We start from the raw sequence: 19,761 nt of genomic DNA, 5'->3' as shown, positions 1-19,761 counted from the left end.
CCTATGTAGTGCACTACTTTTGACCAGGGCCAGTAGGGTTGACCAGGGCCCATAGGGCTCTAGTCACAGTAGGGTACTATGTGGGGAACAGGGTGCCATTAGGGACGCAGTCACAACAGACAAGACAAACCCCTTACTGTAACACTAAAGGTGTATCTCTTAGTCTCTCCACACATGACAAAACTTCACCTCTCTTGTCTAAAGTAAAGTGCCATTACCACCAGCCAGGCAGCCACTCTGGTTAGAAAGAGGCAGAGGGTGCGCCATAAATGGAACCCTATTCCCTATGTAATGCACTACTTTAGACCAAAGCACAATAAAGCAAATAGGGTGCCATATGGGACTCAGACAGCAAGTAAGTGTAAACATAATTAGTCTGCTGTCTTGAGAAATTCCCCTGCTACTCTCTCTCTCTCTCTCTCTCTCTCTCTCCCCTCTGCTCTCTCTCTCTCCCCTCTGCTCTCTCTCTCTCTCTCTCTCTCTCTCTCTCTCTCTCCCCCCTCTGCTCTCTCTCTCTCTCCCCTCTGCTCTCTCTCTCTCTTTCCTCCCTCTCTCTCTCACACTTCTGCTCTCTCTCCCCGCTGCTCTCTCTCTATCTCCACTTCTCCCTCCCCACCATCTCCCTCGCTATCCCCTCCCTTCTTCCCTCCCATTTGTCTCTCTCTCCCCCTCCCCCTCTGTTTATTTGCTAGCTGAAGCGGTAGATGCAGAGTGTGTACTGGGGAGCTGCCAGATTGTGTTGTTGTGGCCTGGGCGCTGTCAGAGTGAGAGAGCTGCCAGATTGTGTTGTTGTGGCCTGGGCGCTGTCAGAGCGAGAGAGCTGCCAGATGTGTTGTTGTGGCCTGGGCGCTGTCAGAGCGAGAGAGCTGCCAGATTGTGTTGTTGTGGCCTGGGAGCTGTCAGAGCGAGAGAGCTGCCAGATTGTGTTGTTGTGGCCTGGGCGCTGTCAGAGTGAGAGAGCTGCCAGATTGTGTTGTTGTGGCCTGGGCGTTGTCAGAGTGAGAGAGCTGCCAGATTGTGTTGTTGTGGCCTGGGAGCTGTCAGAGCGAGAGAGCTGCCAGATTGTGTTGTTGTGGCCTGGGCGCTGTCAGAGTGAGAGAGCTGCCAGATTGTGTTGTTGTGGCCTGGGAGCTGTCAGAGTGAGAGAGCTGCCAGATTGTGTTGTTGTGGCCTGGGAGCTGTCAGAGTGAGAGAGCTGCCAGATTGTGTTGTTGTGGCCTGGGAGCTGTCAGAGCGAGAGAGCTGCCAGATTGTGTTGTTGTGGCCTGGGCGCTGTCAGAGTGAGAGAGGCACAGTGCTGTGTGTGTGCTGTGGCCTGGGCGCTGTCGGAGCGAGAGAGGTGCAGTGCTGTGTGTGTGCTGTGGCCTGGGCGCTGTCAGAGCGAGGGAGGCGCAGTGCCACGTGTGTGGGTGTGTGTAGGTGTGTGCGTGCGTGTGTGTGTTGTAGCCCGGGCACTGTCGGAGCAAAGGAGGCACAGTGCCATGTGTGTAGGTGTGTGTGTGTAGGTATTGTGGCCTGGGCGCTGTCAGAGCGAGGGAGGCACAGCGCCGTGTGTAATTAGCAAGCCTAGCGTACACAGCTCCCTGTATCTTCTCACACCGTGCTGCTGCAGGAGAGACAGAGAGGACAGAGACTGAGCAGAGTAGACCTGTATCTTCTCACACCGTGCTGCTGCAGGAGAGACAGAGAGGACAGAGACTGAGCAGAGTAGACCTGTATCGTCTCACCCGTGCTGCTGCAGGAGAGAAAGAGAGGACATAGACTGAGCAGAGTAGACCTGGGTTCAAATACTACTTCAAATAATTTCAAATACTTGGTATTGAATTTGCCTGGTGATATGTAACCAATGTAGCCAACTGTAAACCCTAGAGTCAGCGCTAGAGTCAGCGCTAGAGTCAGCGCTAGAGTCAGCGCTAGAGTCAGAGCTAGAGTCAGTGCTAGAGTCAGTGCTAGAGTCAGCGCTAGAGTCAGCGCTAGTCAGAGCTAGAGTCAGAGCTAGATTCAGAGCTAGAGTCAGAGCTAGAGTCAGCGCTAGATTCAGAGCTAGATTCAGCGCTAGATTCAGCGCTAGAGTCAGAGCTAGAGTCAGCGCTAGAGCAAAGACTCAAATCCTCCCATCCCTGCCTCCCATCCCTCCCTGCCTGCCTGTCACAAGGCCCAAGAGCACTGAGCAGAGGCTAACAAGAGTTGTCTCTCCCTCTCTCTCTCCCTCTCCCTGCCTAGATATGTGGTCTGAGCCCCAGCCTCTAAGCAAGGAGGCAGAGATATCATGGTCAGAGATATCATGGTCTTTACTGGTCTGATCTTAGGAAGACAGGGCAGAGATATCATGGTCTTTACTGGTCTGATCTTAGGGAGACAGGACAGAGATATCATGGTCTTTACTGGTCTGATCTTAGGGAGACAGGACAGAGATATCATGGTCTTTACTGGTCTGATCTTAGGGAGACAGGACAGAGATATCATGGTCTATACTGGTCTGATCTTAGGGAGACAGGACAGAGATATCATGGTCTTTACTGGTCTGATCTTAGGGAGACAGGACAGAGATATCATGGTCTTTACTGGTCTGATCTTAGGGAGACAGGACAGAGATATCATGGTCTTTACTGGTCTGATCTTAGGAAGACAGGGCAGAGATATCATGGTCTTTACTGGTCTGATCTTAGGGAGACAGGACAGAGATATCATGGTCTTTACTGGTCTGATCTTAGGAAGACAGGACAGAGATATCATGGTCTTTACTGGTCTGATCTTAGGAAGACAGGACAGAGATATCATGGTCTTTACTGGTCTGATCTTAGGGAGACAAGGCAGAGATATCATGGTCTTTACTGGTCTGATCTTAGGAAGACAGGACAGGGAAGGAAAAAGGTCCAGCCTCTGCCTCTCTCTTTTCCAATCCCTCTCTGTATCTCTTTCTAACTGGGTTACTCTGAGGGAGACGGGAACGGCGAGGAAAGAGAGGAAATCAGAGGAAAATGAAGGGAGAGGGTGAAAAGGGGGAGGAAGGGAGAGTAAAAGGGAGGAAAAGGTCCACTCTCTCCCTAAAGACATCATTATCTTCAGCAGACAGCAGAGAGGGAGAGAGGGAACCTTTCTCTAAAGATCAACAACATACATCATTTAGAAGTGGCCTCAGTGTCAGCCCACTACATTCTCTATGTTGTTCCTTCATACCACCACAGTGTTAAGCAGCAGACCTGGCTTCAAATACTATTTGAAATCTTTAAAACAATTTATAAGTTTGCTATAGCCTGTCTGGAGTGCCAGAGGGCGGTGTTTGCAGTTTTGAGACTATTCTACTGGTCCAGTAAGACAGGCAAGCTCAATCAAGCCCAGATAAAGTATGATTCAAATAGTATTTGAACCCAGGTCTTACAGGTTGTAAACTGGGCCAGGATGGATCTATACAGTAGGTTGAATATAGAGCTAAAACATGTAGGAGGATATTTGGACAGTGGAATCAGAACAAATGTAAATACCTATTCAGTATGTTTTTTTCTTATTCTGAACCCTTAACATTTGTGTAATAATTGAGTGAGTATTGTACTAGATCCAGATGTTTGCATTTGCTGAAGAGGTACCATTAGCTGATGCCATGACGACAGCTAGTCTTCCAGCGGTCCACTGCCTTTAGTGGGTGTATCAAACTTCTCTCTAGAAATAAACCATTTAAATGACCAGGGCTATCCCATCCAGTGGAAATGGGGCTTTTAAATCCAGGATGTATCACAACCAGCCGTGATTGGGAGTCCCATAGGACGGCGCACAACTGGCCCAGTGTCGTCCAGGTTTGGCCGATGTAGGCCGTAATTGTAAATAAGGATTTGTTTTTAACTGACTTGCCTACATAAATAAAGGTTAAATAAAAACATATATACTTTTTTTGAAATGTCCCTCAAAGTGCAAGGTTCTAGTCTGTTACCGTGGAGTTTAATCCACTAAAAACTTAAGACATTCTATTCAATCCATGGTCAGCTCAGGTACTGTGATGGGTAAAATCCCTTGACACACTGTAAAGTGTTAATAACCTGGTTTATGGTCTGGGTTATTTGAATGTCTTATGAGATCAATACATGATCAAGTGTCCAAATGTTCTATAGCTTAACTATAAACCTATAGAATACCACCATCACTATAAACCTATAGAATAGCACTGTAACTGTAAACATATAGAATACCAATATAAACCTATAGATTACCACCATCACTATAAGCCTATAGAATATCACTATAAACCTATAGAATACCACCATCACTATAAACCTATAGAATACCACCATCACTATAAACCAATAGAATACCACTGTAACTATAAACCTATAGAATACCACTATAAACCTATAGAATATCACTATAAACCTATAGAATACCACCATCACTATAAACCTATAGAATAACACTATCACTATAAACCTATAGAATACCACTATAAACCTATAGATTACCACTATAAACCTATAGAATATCACTATAAACCTATAGAATACCACCATCACTATAAACCTATAGAATACCAATGTAACTATAAACCTATAGAATACCACCATCACTATAAACCTATAGAATACCACTATAAACCAATAGAATGCCATTATAAACCTATAGAATACCACCATCACTATAAACCTATAGAATATCACTATAACTATAAACCTATAGAATACCACTATAAACCTATAGAATACCACTATAAACCTATAGAATACCACCATCATTATAAACCTATAGAATACCACCATCACTATAAACTTATAGATTACCACTATAAACCTATAGAATACCACCATCACTATAAACCTATTGAATACCACTATAACTATAAACCTATAGAATATAACTATAAACCTATAGAATACCATTATAAACCTATAGAATACCACCATCACTATAAACCTATAGAATACCACCATCACTATAAACCTGTAGAATACCACTATAACTATAAACCTATAGAATACCACTATAAACCTATAGAATACCACCATCACTATAACCCTATAGAATACCACTGTAACTATAAACCTATGGAATACCACTATAAACCTATAGAACACCACTATCACTATAAACCTATAGAATACCACCATCACTATAAACCTGTAAAATACCACTGTAACTATAAACTTATAGAATACCATTATAAACCTATAGAATACCACCATCACTATAAACCTATAGAATACCACTATAAACCTATAGAATACCACTATAAACCTATAGAATACCCCTATAAACCTATAGAATACCACTATAACTATAAACCTATAGCATACCACCATCACTATAAATCTGTAGAATACCACTGTAACTATAAACCTATAGAATACCACTATAAACCTATAGAATACCACTATAACTATAAACCTATAGAATACCACCATCACTATAAACCTGTAGAATACCACTGTAACTATAAACCTATAGAATACCAATATAAACCTATAGAATACCACTATAAACCTATAGAATACCACCATCACTATAAACCTATAGAATACCACTATAAACCTATAGAATACCACTATAACCCTATAGAATACCATTTTAAACCTATAGAACACCAACATCACTATAAACCTATAGAATACCATATATCTAAGCCTATAGTTCAGATCAGTTTATCATGAATTTGTTCCTGCATCATAAATATCGATCCAGACCTGCAGATAGGGAAACTGACACTGACAGTGCTATACTAGTAGGGGATGTTGATCTAACATTAAAATGGCTCTGGGTGATTTATATTACTATTGGTAAAGTCAACACCGCTGAATGTTCACACATTAAAATGCAGCAGTTGAAGTTGAGAATCTGCAGTCAGTGCGTTTTTATGTATGGCGGCTAAACATGATGAAGCTGTCTGGTATGGTCTCAACAGTTTCTTATACTGTACAATCAATAGCTGTACTGTAGAGATTCATTTATGTGTGTATTTATGTGACTGGGACAAAGCACATCACTGAACATTTCTTTAAATGTGAGAGATTTAGCCAGCTGGCTAGTTTTCATGCAGTAATATTGATATAGTGTCCATTAGTTTATTATGTCTAGGGAACTATGCTTGGTTAAATGGGGTATTCTGACTTCTTACCAAGTGTATTTTACTGTAATGTGTTAAAGTCCAAATGAAATCAGATGATGAAATTGGGTTAAAATGTGTTATCTATTATAACATAACTGTAACGTTCGTCGTCGGGTGATGAGGAAGAGGACCAAAGCACAGCTGGGAGCGAACACATGTTTATTCTTAACACTGAAATAAACACGTACACAAAACCAAGAAACTGCCGATACGTTAACTGCTCAAAACAAAGAGACAACACCCCACAAACAGCGTGGGGGAAAGAGGAACTTAAATGTGATCCCAATCAGAGACAACTAGCGACAGCTGTCTCTGATTGGGAATCGACAGAACCCAACATAGAAATAACCCACATAGAGCTAACACAAGGCTATAACGCAAACATAGAAAACAAACCAAGGAAAAATACCCAACATGACACACCTTGACCAAAATACCCGAGTTCACCTGGTCAGGGCGTGACAATAACACATGTCTGGTGACAAAGCCATGTTTTAATATCAGTATCTATCTATCTATCTATCTATCTATCTATCTATCTATCTATCTATCTATCTATCTATCTATCTATCTATCTATCTATCTATCTATCTATCTATCTATCTATCTATCTATCGTACATGATGTGAAAAACAAGCCAGTTGGACAGACTGGGCATTATTACTGTATACTATGTTACTAACAGACAGTTCATCATGTAGGCCTGACCAAAGTTGGGACATTGAGTTTTCTGCATTATGAAGCATTTACATGACACTACAGAATCCTATGACAGCCGTGTTAGCTCCTGTTAACATTACATAACATGGGGAATATTGAAACAATCTAACTGAATGTCTAGGATTAGAACACTATTTTTTCAAGTGTTCCACTCCGCTAGCCAGCACCTCGCCTAAATAGGTGTGCGTTTCTTTCGCCTCTGGATTACAGGTTTACCATTGAACTTGAAGCCCAGAGATATATTGTAATGCCATGCTACTGGCGGCAGAGAAGTCAGGCGCAGGAGAGTGGAAACTGATTTACAACGGTTGTGTTTAATAACCGTAAACCACCGTCAACAGAATAATACAATAAATGGGTCAAACAAAACCCAGTAACTACCAGCATACCGTGCACAAGCACTACAACAAACAATTACGGACAAGGACATGGGGGGAACAGAGGGTTAAATACACAACATGTAATTGATGGAATTGAAACCAGGTGTGATGGAAGACAAGACAAAACCAATGGATAATGAAAAATGGATCGGCGATGGCTAGAAGGTCGGTGACGTCGACCGCCGAACGCCGCCCGAACAAGGAGAGGAACCAACTTCGGCGGAAGTCGTGACAAATATATTTAGAGAGTTTGGCCATTTTCATATTTAGAGAATAAAGGAGAGCCGCACACTCTAGGAGCTCAGATGCAATAATATTTATGTCCAACGTTTCGACAGACAAGCTGTCTTCATCAGGGTATAATGACAAACACTGTGGGATGACTCGTTTATATAGTGTCAAAAGACACACACAGGGGTCTGTAATCATGGCCGGGTGTGGCCTGATGTCATTGGTTAATTCTCAGATATTAAAATAGCATACAAAAAACAAATGGATAGCGTACGATCATAGATACAATTTTGCTACATAAGCCTACAAACATTTACAATGGCACAATCACAATAATCACAAGAATGGCTTCAGATCAAAGTCTACGTTGAGACCGAAGGGAGCAAGGGTCTTTAAATTAAAGATCCAGGCAGCCTTTCGTTTTAACAATAAATTGTCGAGGTCATACCCTCTCCTAGGGAGGGTGACATGTTCGATACCAATATAACGTAGAGGCGAAATCGAGTGGTTTGCTTCAAAAAACCTGTATTCCAGACTAGCTGACGCGATGATATTCTCCTGATTTATGACCACTTTTCTTCTCTGGCCTCCGTTGATTTAGTCACCCTAATTTTGACCATGGTTTGACTCCTATCACTTTTTGATTGGATTATCATAGAGACATTGGTTTTCTTAGAGGATGATCTACACTATAAGGACAAACAATGTGTTTTTCATTGGACCACCTACACAGAGTTATGTTGCTGTACTTCTCTGTTTAGTCCTGCAGGACCAGTAGTTGTCTATGATTCCGACTGACTCTAAGTACAAAGACATTTGACAAAGAGTTTCCTGGACTATTCAGAGACCCCGATACCTGCGGACACAGATATCAGCAGCACATGTCAAGCCAAAACACTAATCAATCAATCAGTAAAATCTATTTTGTAAAGGACTTTTTACAGCAGCAGTTGTCACAAAGTGCTTATACAGAAACACAGCCTAAAACCCCAAACAGCAAGCAATGCAGATGTAGAAGCACAGTGGCTAGGAAAAACTCCCTAGAAGGCAGGAACCTAGGAAGAAACCTAGAGAGGAACCAGGCTCTGAGGAGTGGCATGTCCTGGGTGCTGACTAACGGAGCATAAACTGAAGACTAGGTGCTGACTAACAGAGAGTAAACTGTAGGCTAGGTACTGACTAACAGAGAGCTAACTGTAGGCTCGGTGCTGACTAACAGAGAGTAAACTGTAGGCTAGGTGCTGACCAACAGAGAGTAAACTGTAGGCTAGGTGCTGACTAACAGAGAGTCAACTGTAGGCTAGGTGCTGACTAACAGAGAGTGAACTGTAGGCTAGGTGCTGACTAACAGAGAGTCAACTGTAGGCTAGGTGCTGACTAACGTAGAGTAAACTGTAGGCTAGGTGCTGACTAACGGAGAGTAAACTGTAGGCTAGGTGCTGACTAACGGAGAGTAAACTGTAGGCTAGGTGCTGACTAACAGAGAGTCAACTGTAGGCTAGGTGCTGACTAACAGAGAGTCAACTGTAGGCTAGGTGCTGACTAACAGAGAGTAAACTGTAGGCTAGGTACTGACTAACAGAGAGCAAACTGTAGGCTCGGTGCTGACTAACAGAGAGTAAACTGTAGGCTAGTTGCTGACTAACAGAGAGTAAACTGTAGGCTAGGTACTGACTAACAGAGAGCAAACTGTAGGCTCGGTGCTGACTAACAGAGAGTAAACTGTAGGCTAGGTGCTGACTAACAGAGAGTGAACTGTAGGCTAGGTGCTGACTAACAGAGAGCAAACTGTAGGCTCGGTGCTGACTAACAGAGAGTAAACTGTAAGCTAGGTGCTGACTAACAGAGAGTGAACTGTAGGCTAGGTGCTGACTAACAGAGAGTAAACTGTAGGCTAGGTGCTGACTAACAGAGAGTAAACTGTAGGCTAGGTGCTGACTAACAGAGAGTGAACTGTAGGCTAGGTGCTGACTAACAGAGAGCAAACTGTAGGCTCAGTGCTGACTAACAGAGAGTAAACTGTAGGCTAGGTGCTGACTAACGGACAGTAAACTGTAGGCTAGGTGCTGACTAACAGAGAGTAAACTGTAGGCTAGGTGCTGACTAACAGAGAGTAAACTGTAGGCTAGGTGCTGACTAACAGAGAGTGAACTGTAGGCTAGGTGCTGACTAACAGAGAGCAAACTGTAGGCTCAGTGCTGACTAACAGAGAGTAAACTGTAGGCTAGGTGCTGACTAACGGACAGTAAACTGTAGGCTCGGTGCTGACTAACGGAGAGTAAACTGTAGGCTAGGTGCTGACTAACAGAGAGTGAACAGTAGGCTAGGTGCTGACTAACAGAGAGTAAACTGTAGGCTAGGTGCTGACTAACAGAGAGTAAACTGTAGGCAAGGTGCTGACTAACAGAGAGTAAACTGTAGGCTTGGTGCTGACTAACAGAGAGTAAACTGTAGGCTAGGTGCTGACTAACAGAGAGTAAACTGTAGGCAAGGTGCTGACTAACAGAGAGTAAACTGTAGGCTAGGTGCTGACTAACAGAGAGTAAAGTGTAGGCTAGGTGCTGACTAACAGAGAGTCAACTGTAGGCTAGGTGCTGACTAACAGAGAGTCAACTGTAGGCTAGGTGCTGACTAACAGAGAGTAAACTGTAGGCTAGGTGCTGACTAACAGAGTAAACTGTAGGCTAGGTGCTGACTAACGAAGAGTCAACTGTAGGCTAGGTACTGACTGGAAAAATGACTTTGTTCTTTTTTGACAACCTAAAGGTGTCTAATGTCTTTGTTCTTTATTGACAACATAAAGGTGTCTAATGTCTTTGTTCTTTATTGACAACATAAAGGTGTCTAATGTCTTTGTTCTTTATTGACAACCTAAAGGTGTCTAATGTCTTTGTTCTTTATTGACAACATAAAGGTGTCTAATGTCTTTGTTCTTTTTGACAACAGAAAGGTGTCTGATTTATGTGTTTGTTCCCAGGGCTTGAAAGGAGACTCAGGTCCTATTGGCCCCAAAGGTGATCAAGTAAGTCATAATCCCTCATCTATGGTTTGGCTTTAAATATTAGTAAATAGCATGAGCTGATGTACACCCCAAGATGTTTGTAGAGGTGATGACAAACAGACAGTCAACTGTAGGCTAGGTGCTGACTAACGGAGAGTCAACTGTAGGCTAGGTGCTGACTAACAGAGAGTCAACTGTAGACTAGGTGCTGACTAACAGAGAGTAAACTGTAGACTAGGTGCTGACTAACAGAGAGTAAACTGTAGGCTAGGTGCTGACTAACAGAGAGTCAACTGTAGACTAGGTGCTGACTAACGGAGAGTAAACTGTAGGCTAGGTGCTGATTAACGGAGAGTCAACTATAGGCTAGGTGCTGACTAACAGAGAGTCAACTGTAGGCTAGGTGCTGACTAACAGACAGTCAACTGTAGGCTAGGTGCTGACTAACGGAGAGTGAACTGTAGGCTAGGTGCTGACTAACAGACAGACAACTGTAGGCTAGGTGCTGACTAACAGACAGTCAATGTAGGCTAGGTGCTGACTAACGGAGAGTGAACTGTAGGCTAGGTGCTGACTAACAGAGAGTAAACTGTAGGCTAGGTGCTGACTAACAGAGAGTAAACTGTAGGCTAGGTGCTGACTAACAGAGAGTAAACTGTAGGCTAGGTGCTGACTAATGGAAAATAAACTGTAGACTAGGTGCTGACTAACGGAAAATATAATTTAGGCTAGGTGCTGACTAACGGATAGTCAGGTGTAGGCTAGGTGCTGACTAACAGTGTCAACTGTAGGCTAGGTGCTGATTAACGGACAGTAAACTGTTGGCTCGGTGCTGATTAACGGACAGTAAACTGTTGGCTAGGTGCTGACTAACGGAGAGTAAACTGTAGGCTATTGTAACAGTATAGATTCCGTCCCTCTCCTCGCCCCAACCTGGGCTCAAACCAGGGACCCTCTGCACACATCAACAACTGACACCCCACGAAGCATCGTTACCCATCGCGCCACAAAAGCCGCGGCCCTTGCAGCGCAAGGGGAACAACTACTTAAGGTCGCAGAGCGAGTGACGTCACTGATTGAAACGCAATTAGCGCGCACCACCGCTAACTAACTAGCCATTTCACATCGGTTCCACTCACCTCCCTTTTGACCTCCTCCTTTTTCTGCAGCAACCAGTGATCCGGGTCACAGCACCAATGTAACAGAATAGATTCCATCCCTCTCCTCGCCCCAACCTGGGCTTGAACCAGGGACCCTCTGTGCACATCAACAACTGACACCCCACGAAGCATCGTTACCCATCGCGCCACAAAAGCCACGGCCCTTGCAACGCAAGGGGAACAACCACTTCAGGTCTCAGAGCGAGTGACGTCAACGATTGAAACGCAATTAGCGTGCACCACCGCTAACTAACTAGCCATTTCACATCGGTTACACTAGGTGCCGACTAACGGACAGTAAACTGTAAGCTAGGTGCTGACAATCAGACAGTCAACTGTAGGCTAGGTGCTGACTGAGAGTAAACAGTAGGCTAGGTGCTGACTAACAGAGAGTGAACTGTAGGCTAGGTTCTGACTAACAGAGAGTAAACTGTAGGCTAGGTGCTGACTAACAGACAGTCAACTGTAGGCTAGGTTCTGACTAATGGAGAGTAAACTGTAGGCTAGGTGCTGACTAACAGAGTCAACTGTAGGCAAGGTTCTGACTAACAGAGAGTAAACTGTAGGCTAGGTGCTGACTAACAGAGTCAACTGTAGGCAAGGTTCTGACTAACAGAGAGTAAACTGTAGGCTAGGTGCTGACTAACAGAGAGTAAACTGTAGGCTCGGTGCTGACTAACAGAGAGTAAACTGTAGGCTAGGTGCTGACTAACAGAGAGTAAACTGTAGGCTAGGTGCTGACTAACAGAGTCAACTGTAGGCAAGGTTCTGACTAACAGAGAGTAAACTGTAGGCTAGGTGCTGACTAACAGAGTCAACTGTAGGCAAGGTTCTGACTAACAGAGAGTAAACGTAGGCTAGGTGCTGACTAACAGAGAGTCAACTGTAGGCTAGGTGCTGACTAACAGAGTCAACTGTAGGCAAGGTTCTGACTAACAGAGAGTGAACTGTAGGCTAGGTTCTGACTAACAGAGAGTAAACTGTAGGCTAGGTGCTGACTAACAGACAGTAAACTGTAGGCTAGGTTCTGACTAACGGAGAGTAAACTGTAGGCTAGGTGCTGACTAACAGAGTCAACTGTAGGCAAGGTTCTGACTAACAGAGAGTAAACTGTAGGCTAGGTGCTGACTAACAGACAGTCAACTGTAGGCTAGGTGCTGACTAAGAGAGAGTCAACTGTAGGCTAGGTGCTGACTGACAGATAGTCAACTGTAGGGTAGGTGCTGATTAACAGAGAGTAAAATGTAGGCTAGGTGCTGACTAAGAGAGAGTCAACTGTAGGCTAGGTGCTGACTAACAGAGAGTCACCTGTAGGCTAGGTGCTGACTAACAGACAGTCAACTGTAAGCTAGGTGCTGACTAACAGAGAGTCAACTGTAGGCTCGGTGCTGACTAACAGAGAGTCAACTGTAAGCTAGATGCTGACTAACAGACAGTCAACTGTAAGCTAGGTGCTGACTAACAGAGAGTCAACTGTAGGCTAGGTGCTGACTAACAGAGAGTAAACTGTAGGCTAGGTGCTGACTAACAAAGAGTCAACTGTAGGCTAGGTGCTGACTAACAGAGAGTAAACTGTAGGCTAGGTGCTGACTAACGGAGAGTAAACTGTAGAGTAGGTGCTGAATAACAGAGAGTAAACTGTAGGCTAGGTGCTGACTAACAGAGAGTAAACTGTAGGCTAGGTGCTGACTAACAGAGAGTCAACTGTAGGCTAGGTGCTGACTGAGAGTAAACAGTAGGCTAGGTGCTGACTAACGGAGAGTAAACTGTAGGCTAAGTGCTGACTAAGAGAGAGTAAACTGTAGACTAGGTGCTGACTAACAGAGAGTAAACTGTAGGCTAGGTGCTGACTGACAGAGAGTAAACTGTAGGCTAGGTGCTGACTAACAGAGTAAACTGTAGACTAGGTGCTGACTGACAGAGAGTAAACTGTAGGCTAGGTGCTGACTAACAGAGAGTAAACTGTAGGCTAGGTGCTGACTAACAGAGAGTCAACTGCAGGCTAGGTGCTGACTAACGTATAGTAAACAGTAGGCTAGGTGCTGACTAACGGAGAGTAAACTGTAGGCTAAGTGCTGACTAAGAGAGAGTAAACTGTAGACTAGGTGCTGACTAAAAGAGAGTAAACTGTAGGCTAGGTGCTGACTGACAGAGAGTAAACTGTAGGCTAGGTGCTGACTAACAGAGTAAACTGTAGACTAGGTGCTGACTGACAGAGAGTAAACTGTAGGCTAGGTGCTGACAGTCAGACAGTCAACTGTAGGCTAGGTGCTGACTGAGAGTAAACAGTAGGCTAGGTGCTGACTAACAGAGAGTGAACTGTAGGCTAGGTTCTGACTAACAGAGAGTAAACTGTAGGCTAGGTGCTGACTAACAGACAGTCAACTGTAGGCTAGGTTCTGACTAACGGAGAGTAAACTGTAGGCTAGGTGCTGACTAACAGAGTCAACTGTAGGCAAGGTTCTGACTAACAGAGAGTAAACTGTAGGCTAGGTGCTGACTAACAGAGTCAACTGTAGGCAAGGTTCTGACTAACAGAGAGTAAACTGTAGGCTAGGTGCTGACTAACAGAGAGTAAACTGTAGGCTCGGTGCTGACTAACAGAGAGTAAACTGTAGGATAGGTGCTGACTAACAGAGAGTAAACTGTAGGCTAGGTGCTGACTAACAGAGTCAACTGTAGGCAAGGTTCTGACTAACAGAGAGTAAACTGTAGGCTAGGTGCTGACTAACAGAGTCAACTGTAGGCAAGGTTCTGACTAACAGAGAGTAAACTGTAGGCTAGGTGCTGACTAACAGAGAGTCAACTGTAGGCTAGGTGCTGACTAACAGAGTCAACTGTAGGCTAGGTGCTGACTGAGAGTAAACAGTAGGCTAGGTGCTGACTAACGGAGAGTAAACTGTAGGCTAAGTGCTGACTAAGAGAGAGTAAACTGTAGACTAGGTGCTGACTAACAGAGAGTAAACTGTAGGCTAGGTGCTGACTGACAGAGAGTAAACTGTAGGCTAGGTGCTGACTAACAGAGTAAACTGTAGACTAGGTGCTGACTGACAGAGAGTAAACTGTAGGCTAGGTGCTGACTAACAGAGAGTAAACTGTAGGCTAGGTGCTGACTAACAGAGAGTCAACTGTAGGCTAGGTGCTGACTAACGGAGAGTAAACTGTAGGCTAAGTGCTGACTAAGAGAGAGTAAACTGTAGACTAGGTGCTGACTAAAAGAGAGTAAACTGTAGGCTAGGTGCTGACTGACAGAGAGTAAACTGTAGGCTAGGTGCTGACTAACAGAGTAAACTGTAGACTAGGTGCTGACTGACAGAGAGTAAACTGTAGGCTAGGTGCTGACTAACGGAAAATAAACTGTAGGCTAGGTGCTGACTAACGGATAGTCAGCTGTAGACTAGGTGCTTTCTAACAGAGTCAACTGTAGGCTAGGTGCTGACTAACAGAGAGTAAACTGTAGGCTAGGTGCTGACTAACGGAGAATGAACTGTAGGCTAGGTGCTGACTAAGAGAGAGTAAACTGTAGGCTAGTTTCTGACTAACGGAGAGTCAACTGTAGGCTAGGTGCTGACTAACAGAGAGGAAACTGTAGACTAGGTGCTGACTAACGGAAAATAAACTGTAGGCTAAGTGCTGACTAACAGAGAGTAAACTGTAGGCTAGGTGCTGACTAACAGAGAGTCAACTGTAGGCTAGGTGCTGACTAACGGAGAGTAAACTGTAGACTAGGTGCTGACTAACAGAGAGTTTACTGTAGAATAGGTGCTGACTAACGGACAGTAAACTGTAGGCTAGGTGCTGACTAACAGAGAGTAAACTGTAGGCTAGGTGCTGACTAACAGAGTCAACTGTAGGCAAGGTTCTGACTAACAGAGAGTAAACTGTAGGCTAGGTGCTGAATAACAGAGAGTAAACTGTAGGCTCGGTGCTGACTAACAGAGAGTAAACTGTAGGCTAGGTGCTGACTAACAGAGAGTAAACTGTAGGCTAGGTGCTGACTAACAGAGTCAACTGTAGGCAAGGTTCTGACTAACAGAGAGTAAACTGTAGGCTAGGTGCTGACTAACAGAGTCAACTGTAGGCAAGGTTCTGACTAACAGAGAGTAAACTGTAGGCTAGTTGCTGACTAACAGAGTCAACTGTAGGCAAGGTTCTGACTAACAGAGAGTGAACTGTAGGCTAGGTTCTGACTAACAGAGAGTAAACTGTAGGCTAGGTGCTGACTAACAGACAGTAAACTGTAGGCTAGGTTCTGACTAACGGAGAGTAAACTGTAGGCTAGGTGCTGACTAACAGAGTCAACTGTAGGCAAGGTTCTGACTAACAGAGAGTAAACTGTAGGCTAGGTGCTGACTAACAGAGAGTAAACTGTAGACTAAGTGCTGACTAACAGAGAGTTTACTGTAGACTAGGTGCTGACTAACGGACAGTAAACTGTAGGCTAGGTGCTGACTAACAGAGAGTAAACTGTAGGCTAGGTGCTGACTAACAGAGTCAACTGTAGGCAAGGTTCTGACTAACAGAGAGTAAACTGTAGGCTAGGTGCTGACTAACAGAGTCAACTGTAGGCAAGGTTCTGACTAACAGAGAGTAAACTGTAGGCTAGGTGCTGACTAACAGAGAGTCAACTGTAGGCTAGGTGCTGACTAACAGAGTCAACTGTAGGCAAGGTTCTGACTAACAGAGAGTAAACTGTAGGCTAGGTGCTGACTAACAGAGAGTAAACTGTAGGCTAGGTGCTGACTAACAGAGTCAACTGTAGACAAGGTGCTGACTAACGGAGAGTAAACTGTAGGCTAGGTGCTGACTAACGGAGAGTGAACTGTCGGCTAGGTGCTGACTAACGGAGTGTAAACTGTAGGCTAGGTGCTGACTAACAGATAGTCAACTGTAGGCTAGGTGCTGACTAACAGACAGTCAACTGTAGGCTAGGTGCTGACTAAGAGAGAGTCAACTGTAGGCTAGGTGCTGACTAACAGATAGTCAACTGTTGGCTAGGTGCTGACTAACAGAGAGTAAACTGTAGGCTAGGTGCTGACTAAGAGAGAGTCAACTGTAGGCTAGGTGCTGACTAACAGAGAGTCACCTGTAGGCTAGGTGCTGACTAACAGACAGTCAACTGTAAGCTAGGTGCTGACTAACAGAGAGTCAACTGTAGGCTCGGTGCTGACTAACAGAGAGTCAACTGTAAGCTAGGTGCTGACTAACAGAGAGTCAACTGTAGGCTAGGTGCTGACTAACAGAGAGTAAACTGTATGCTAGGTGCTGACTAAGAAAGAGTCAACTGTAGGCTAGGTGCTGACTAACAGAGAGTAAACTGTAGGCTAGGTGCTGACTAACGGAGAGTAAACTGTAGAGTAGGTGCTGAATAACAGAGAGTAAACTGTAGGCTAGGTGCTGACTAACAGAGAGTCAACTGTAGGCTAGGTGCTGACTAACGTAGAGTAAACAGTAGGCTAGGTGCTGACTAACAGAGAGTAAACTGTAGGCTAAGTGCTGACTAAGAGAGAGTAAACTGTAGACTAGGTGCTGACTAACAGAGAGTAAACTGTAGGCTAGGTGCTGACTGACAGAGAGTAAACTGTAGGCTAGGTGCTGACTAACAGAGTAAACTGTAGACTAGGTGCTGACTGACAGAGAGTAAACTGTAGGCTAGGTGCTGACTAACAGAGAGTAAACTGTAGGCTAGGTGCTGACTAACAGAGAGTCAACTGTAGGCTAGGTGCTGACTAACGTAGAGTAAACAGTAGGCTAGGTGCTGACTAACGGAGAGTAAACTGTAGGCTAAGTGCTGACTAAGAGAGAGTAAACTGTAGACTAGGTGCTGACTAACAGAGAGTAAACTGTAGGCTAGGTGCTGACTGACAGAGAGTAAACTGTAGGCTAGGTGCTGACTAACAGAGTAAACTGTAGACTAGGTGCTGACTGACAGAGAGTAAACTGTAGGCTAGGTGCTGACTAATGGAAAATAAACTGGAGGCTAGGTTCTGACTAACGGATAGTCAGCTGTAGACTAGGTGCTTACTAACAGAGTAAACTGTAGGCTAGGTGCTGACTAACAGAGAGTCAACTGTAGGCTAGGTGCTGACTAACGTAGAGTAAACTGTAGACTAGGTGCTGACTAACAGAGAGTTTACTGTAGACTAGGTGCTGACTAACGGACAGTAAACTGTAGGCTACGTGCTGACTAACAGAGAGTGAACTGTAGAGAAAGAAAGGAAGTTGTGTACTCTATACATGTTCCCAACTATTTGATACGTAGATTTCAACAACGCATCACCTTTTTCAGGGTGGCTTTGTATATTAACATTGTACAGTCATGTACATTCATGGATGAACACAAACATTAGGAATTAACGGGTCATGTGACAAAGCGGACCACCCAGGTTGCATGACTGATGGTCTGACTTCAGAATTCAATCTGTTCGACCACTGGTCATTTCACCAAACAGGCTGAACATCATTGGACAGGATCTACTATCATCATAGCACATTACAAACTTGATCTGCTGTCCAGCCCAGATTATAGTATTTCTGATCAGTCAGACATGCCAATTATTTGTACCAGACACACCCTTCTAAAAAACCTCATGCCTCGCTGGTGGTCAGTCTAAATACATTCTATTACCATATTATTAGATCACTAAATGGGTACATGAAAAGTTGAACTATTTACCATCATTGAAAAAACTCAGACAGAACAGTAATAAAGTCTAGACGGGTCCAGCAAGCTGGGGATTTAACGCATTCACAAATACAGTGGAGACTTAATTATCAGCATTCTTTTATAGCCTGTTCATTGAAAGGGAATTTGAATTACAGTAGGCAAATTCCTCTTATTGCAATTCAAAATATATGTAGAAAGAATTCTCTAAAACCACAGTGGGATTTCTTTGCTCTGTAAGAGATGGAATGTTTTCCATTCTCTAATTAGTTACCATATTGTTCATATTTACACGAACGGTACTCACATATGCACACATACACACATTCATTTCCACTTTCATTATTGGTGAGGGAGCTGCTGTATGATTGTAGGGTTATTGTAGGTACACAGTCTTCCAGCCTTGAAGTTTTAATGAGCTATCTGTTTGGTTCTCTGAAGAGGAGAGAGCAAAATAGAGAGAGAGAAGGAGAGAGAGAGAGGGAGAGCACCAAATGAGTCTATTTTGTAGAGCTATCGGAGTGAGGGGCAAATGTGATTATTTATATTTTTGGGTCAGAACAGTAATGAGTACCTCAATATTCCCAAGCAGGAAGGAATATTTTGGGTGAGACACCTGTGAATACAACCCAAACGGTCATGAATAAATAATTAGTCATAAATAATCTTAACTTTCCAGATCATATAGACCTAATTGGTTAATGGCATAAAGTTTGACAAATGTCTAAAAACTTTGTACCATGGTTGCAAGTCATTGTAAACAAAATACTGTAGCTCAGTTGGTAGAGCATCGGTCTGGCAATGCCAGGATAGTGGGATTGATTCCTGGGACCATATGTAAAAAATATATGCACGCATGACTATAAGATTCTTTGGATTAAACACTTGTCTGGTAAATGGCATGTAAGACAAGCAGTGAAGGAAGTCCTTTTGTTAAAGCAGGACATAACACTTCTTTACTGACTTCATTTATCCACTACACTTATAGTCTAGCACTGATCTGACAAACCATTAAGGAGCTTTTATTTAAAGGAAACATATTTTTAAAAGGACACATGTATTATTTAAAAGGACACATGTATTATTTAAAAGGACACATGTATTCATTAATAGGACACATGTATTCATTAATAGGACACATGTATTCATTAATAGGACACATGTATTCATTAATAGGACACATGTACTCATTAATAGGACACATGTATTCATTAATAGGACACATGTATTCATTAATAGGACACATGTATTCATTAATAGGACACATGTATTCATTAATAGGACACATGTATTCATTAATAGGACACATGTATTCATTAAAAGGACACATGCTTACAAACCATAATTCAATGGATAGTGAACATATTTTCATTGAAAACAGGCAGAGGGAAGGTTTTATAGAGAAGGAAGATACTATTATGGAGAAATATCCAGCTTGTGCATGTGAGAATAGATAGTAGAAAAAACAGAGGAGAGTAGGCCGAGGGGTTGAGAGGTGCTGTTTACATTGTGTCATG

General features: G+C 43.6%; 1 protein-coding gene across 4 annotated transcripts in view; it reads left to right on the top strand.

The window, feature by feature from the left end:
* The window catches only part of LOC106560244 (uncharacterized), a 240,705-nt gene that overhangs the window by 45,489 nt on the left and 175,455 nt on the right, over positions 1-19,761 (top strand). For all 4 annotated transcript variants that reach the window (XM_082964905.1, XM_082964904.1, XM_082964903.1 and 1 more), the window contains exon 14: positions 10,397-10,441. In XM_082964905.1, coding sequence (XP_082821031.1) covers positions 10,397-10,441 — 45 coding nt within the window. The remainder of the gene's footprint in view (positions 1-10,396; positions 10,442-19,761) is intronic.

The sequence above is a fragment of the Salmo salar genome, chromosome 18 (assembly GCF_965601325.2).
Source record: "Salmo salar chromosome 18, fSalSal1, whole genome shotgun sequence".
In the NCBI taxonomy this organism is placed as follows: Eukaryota; Metazoa; Chordata; class Actinopteri; order Salmoniformes; family Salmonidae; genus Salmo; species Salmo salar.
This window is presented reverse-complemented; position numbering and strand designations above follow the sequence as displayed.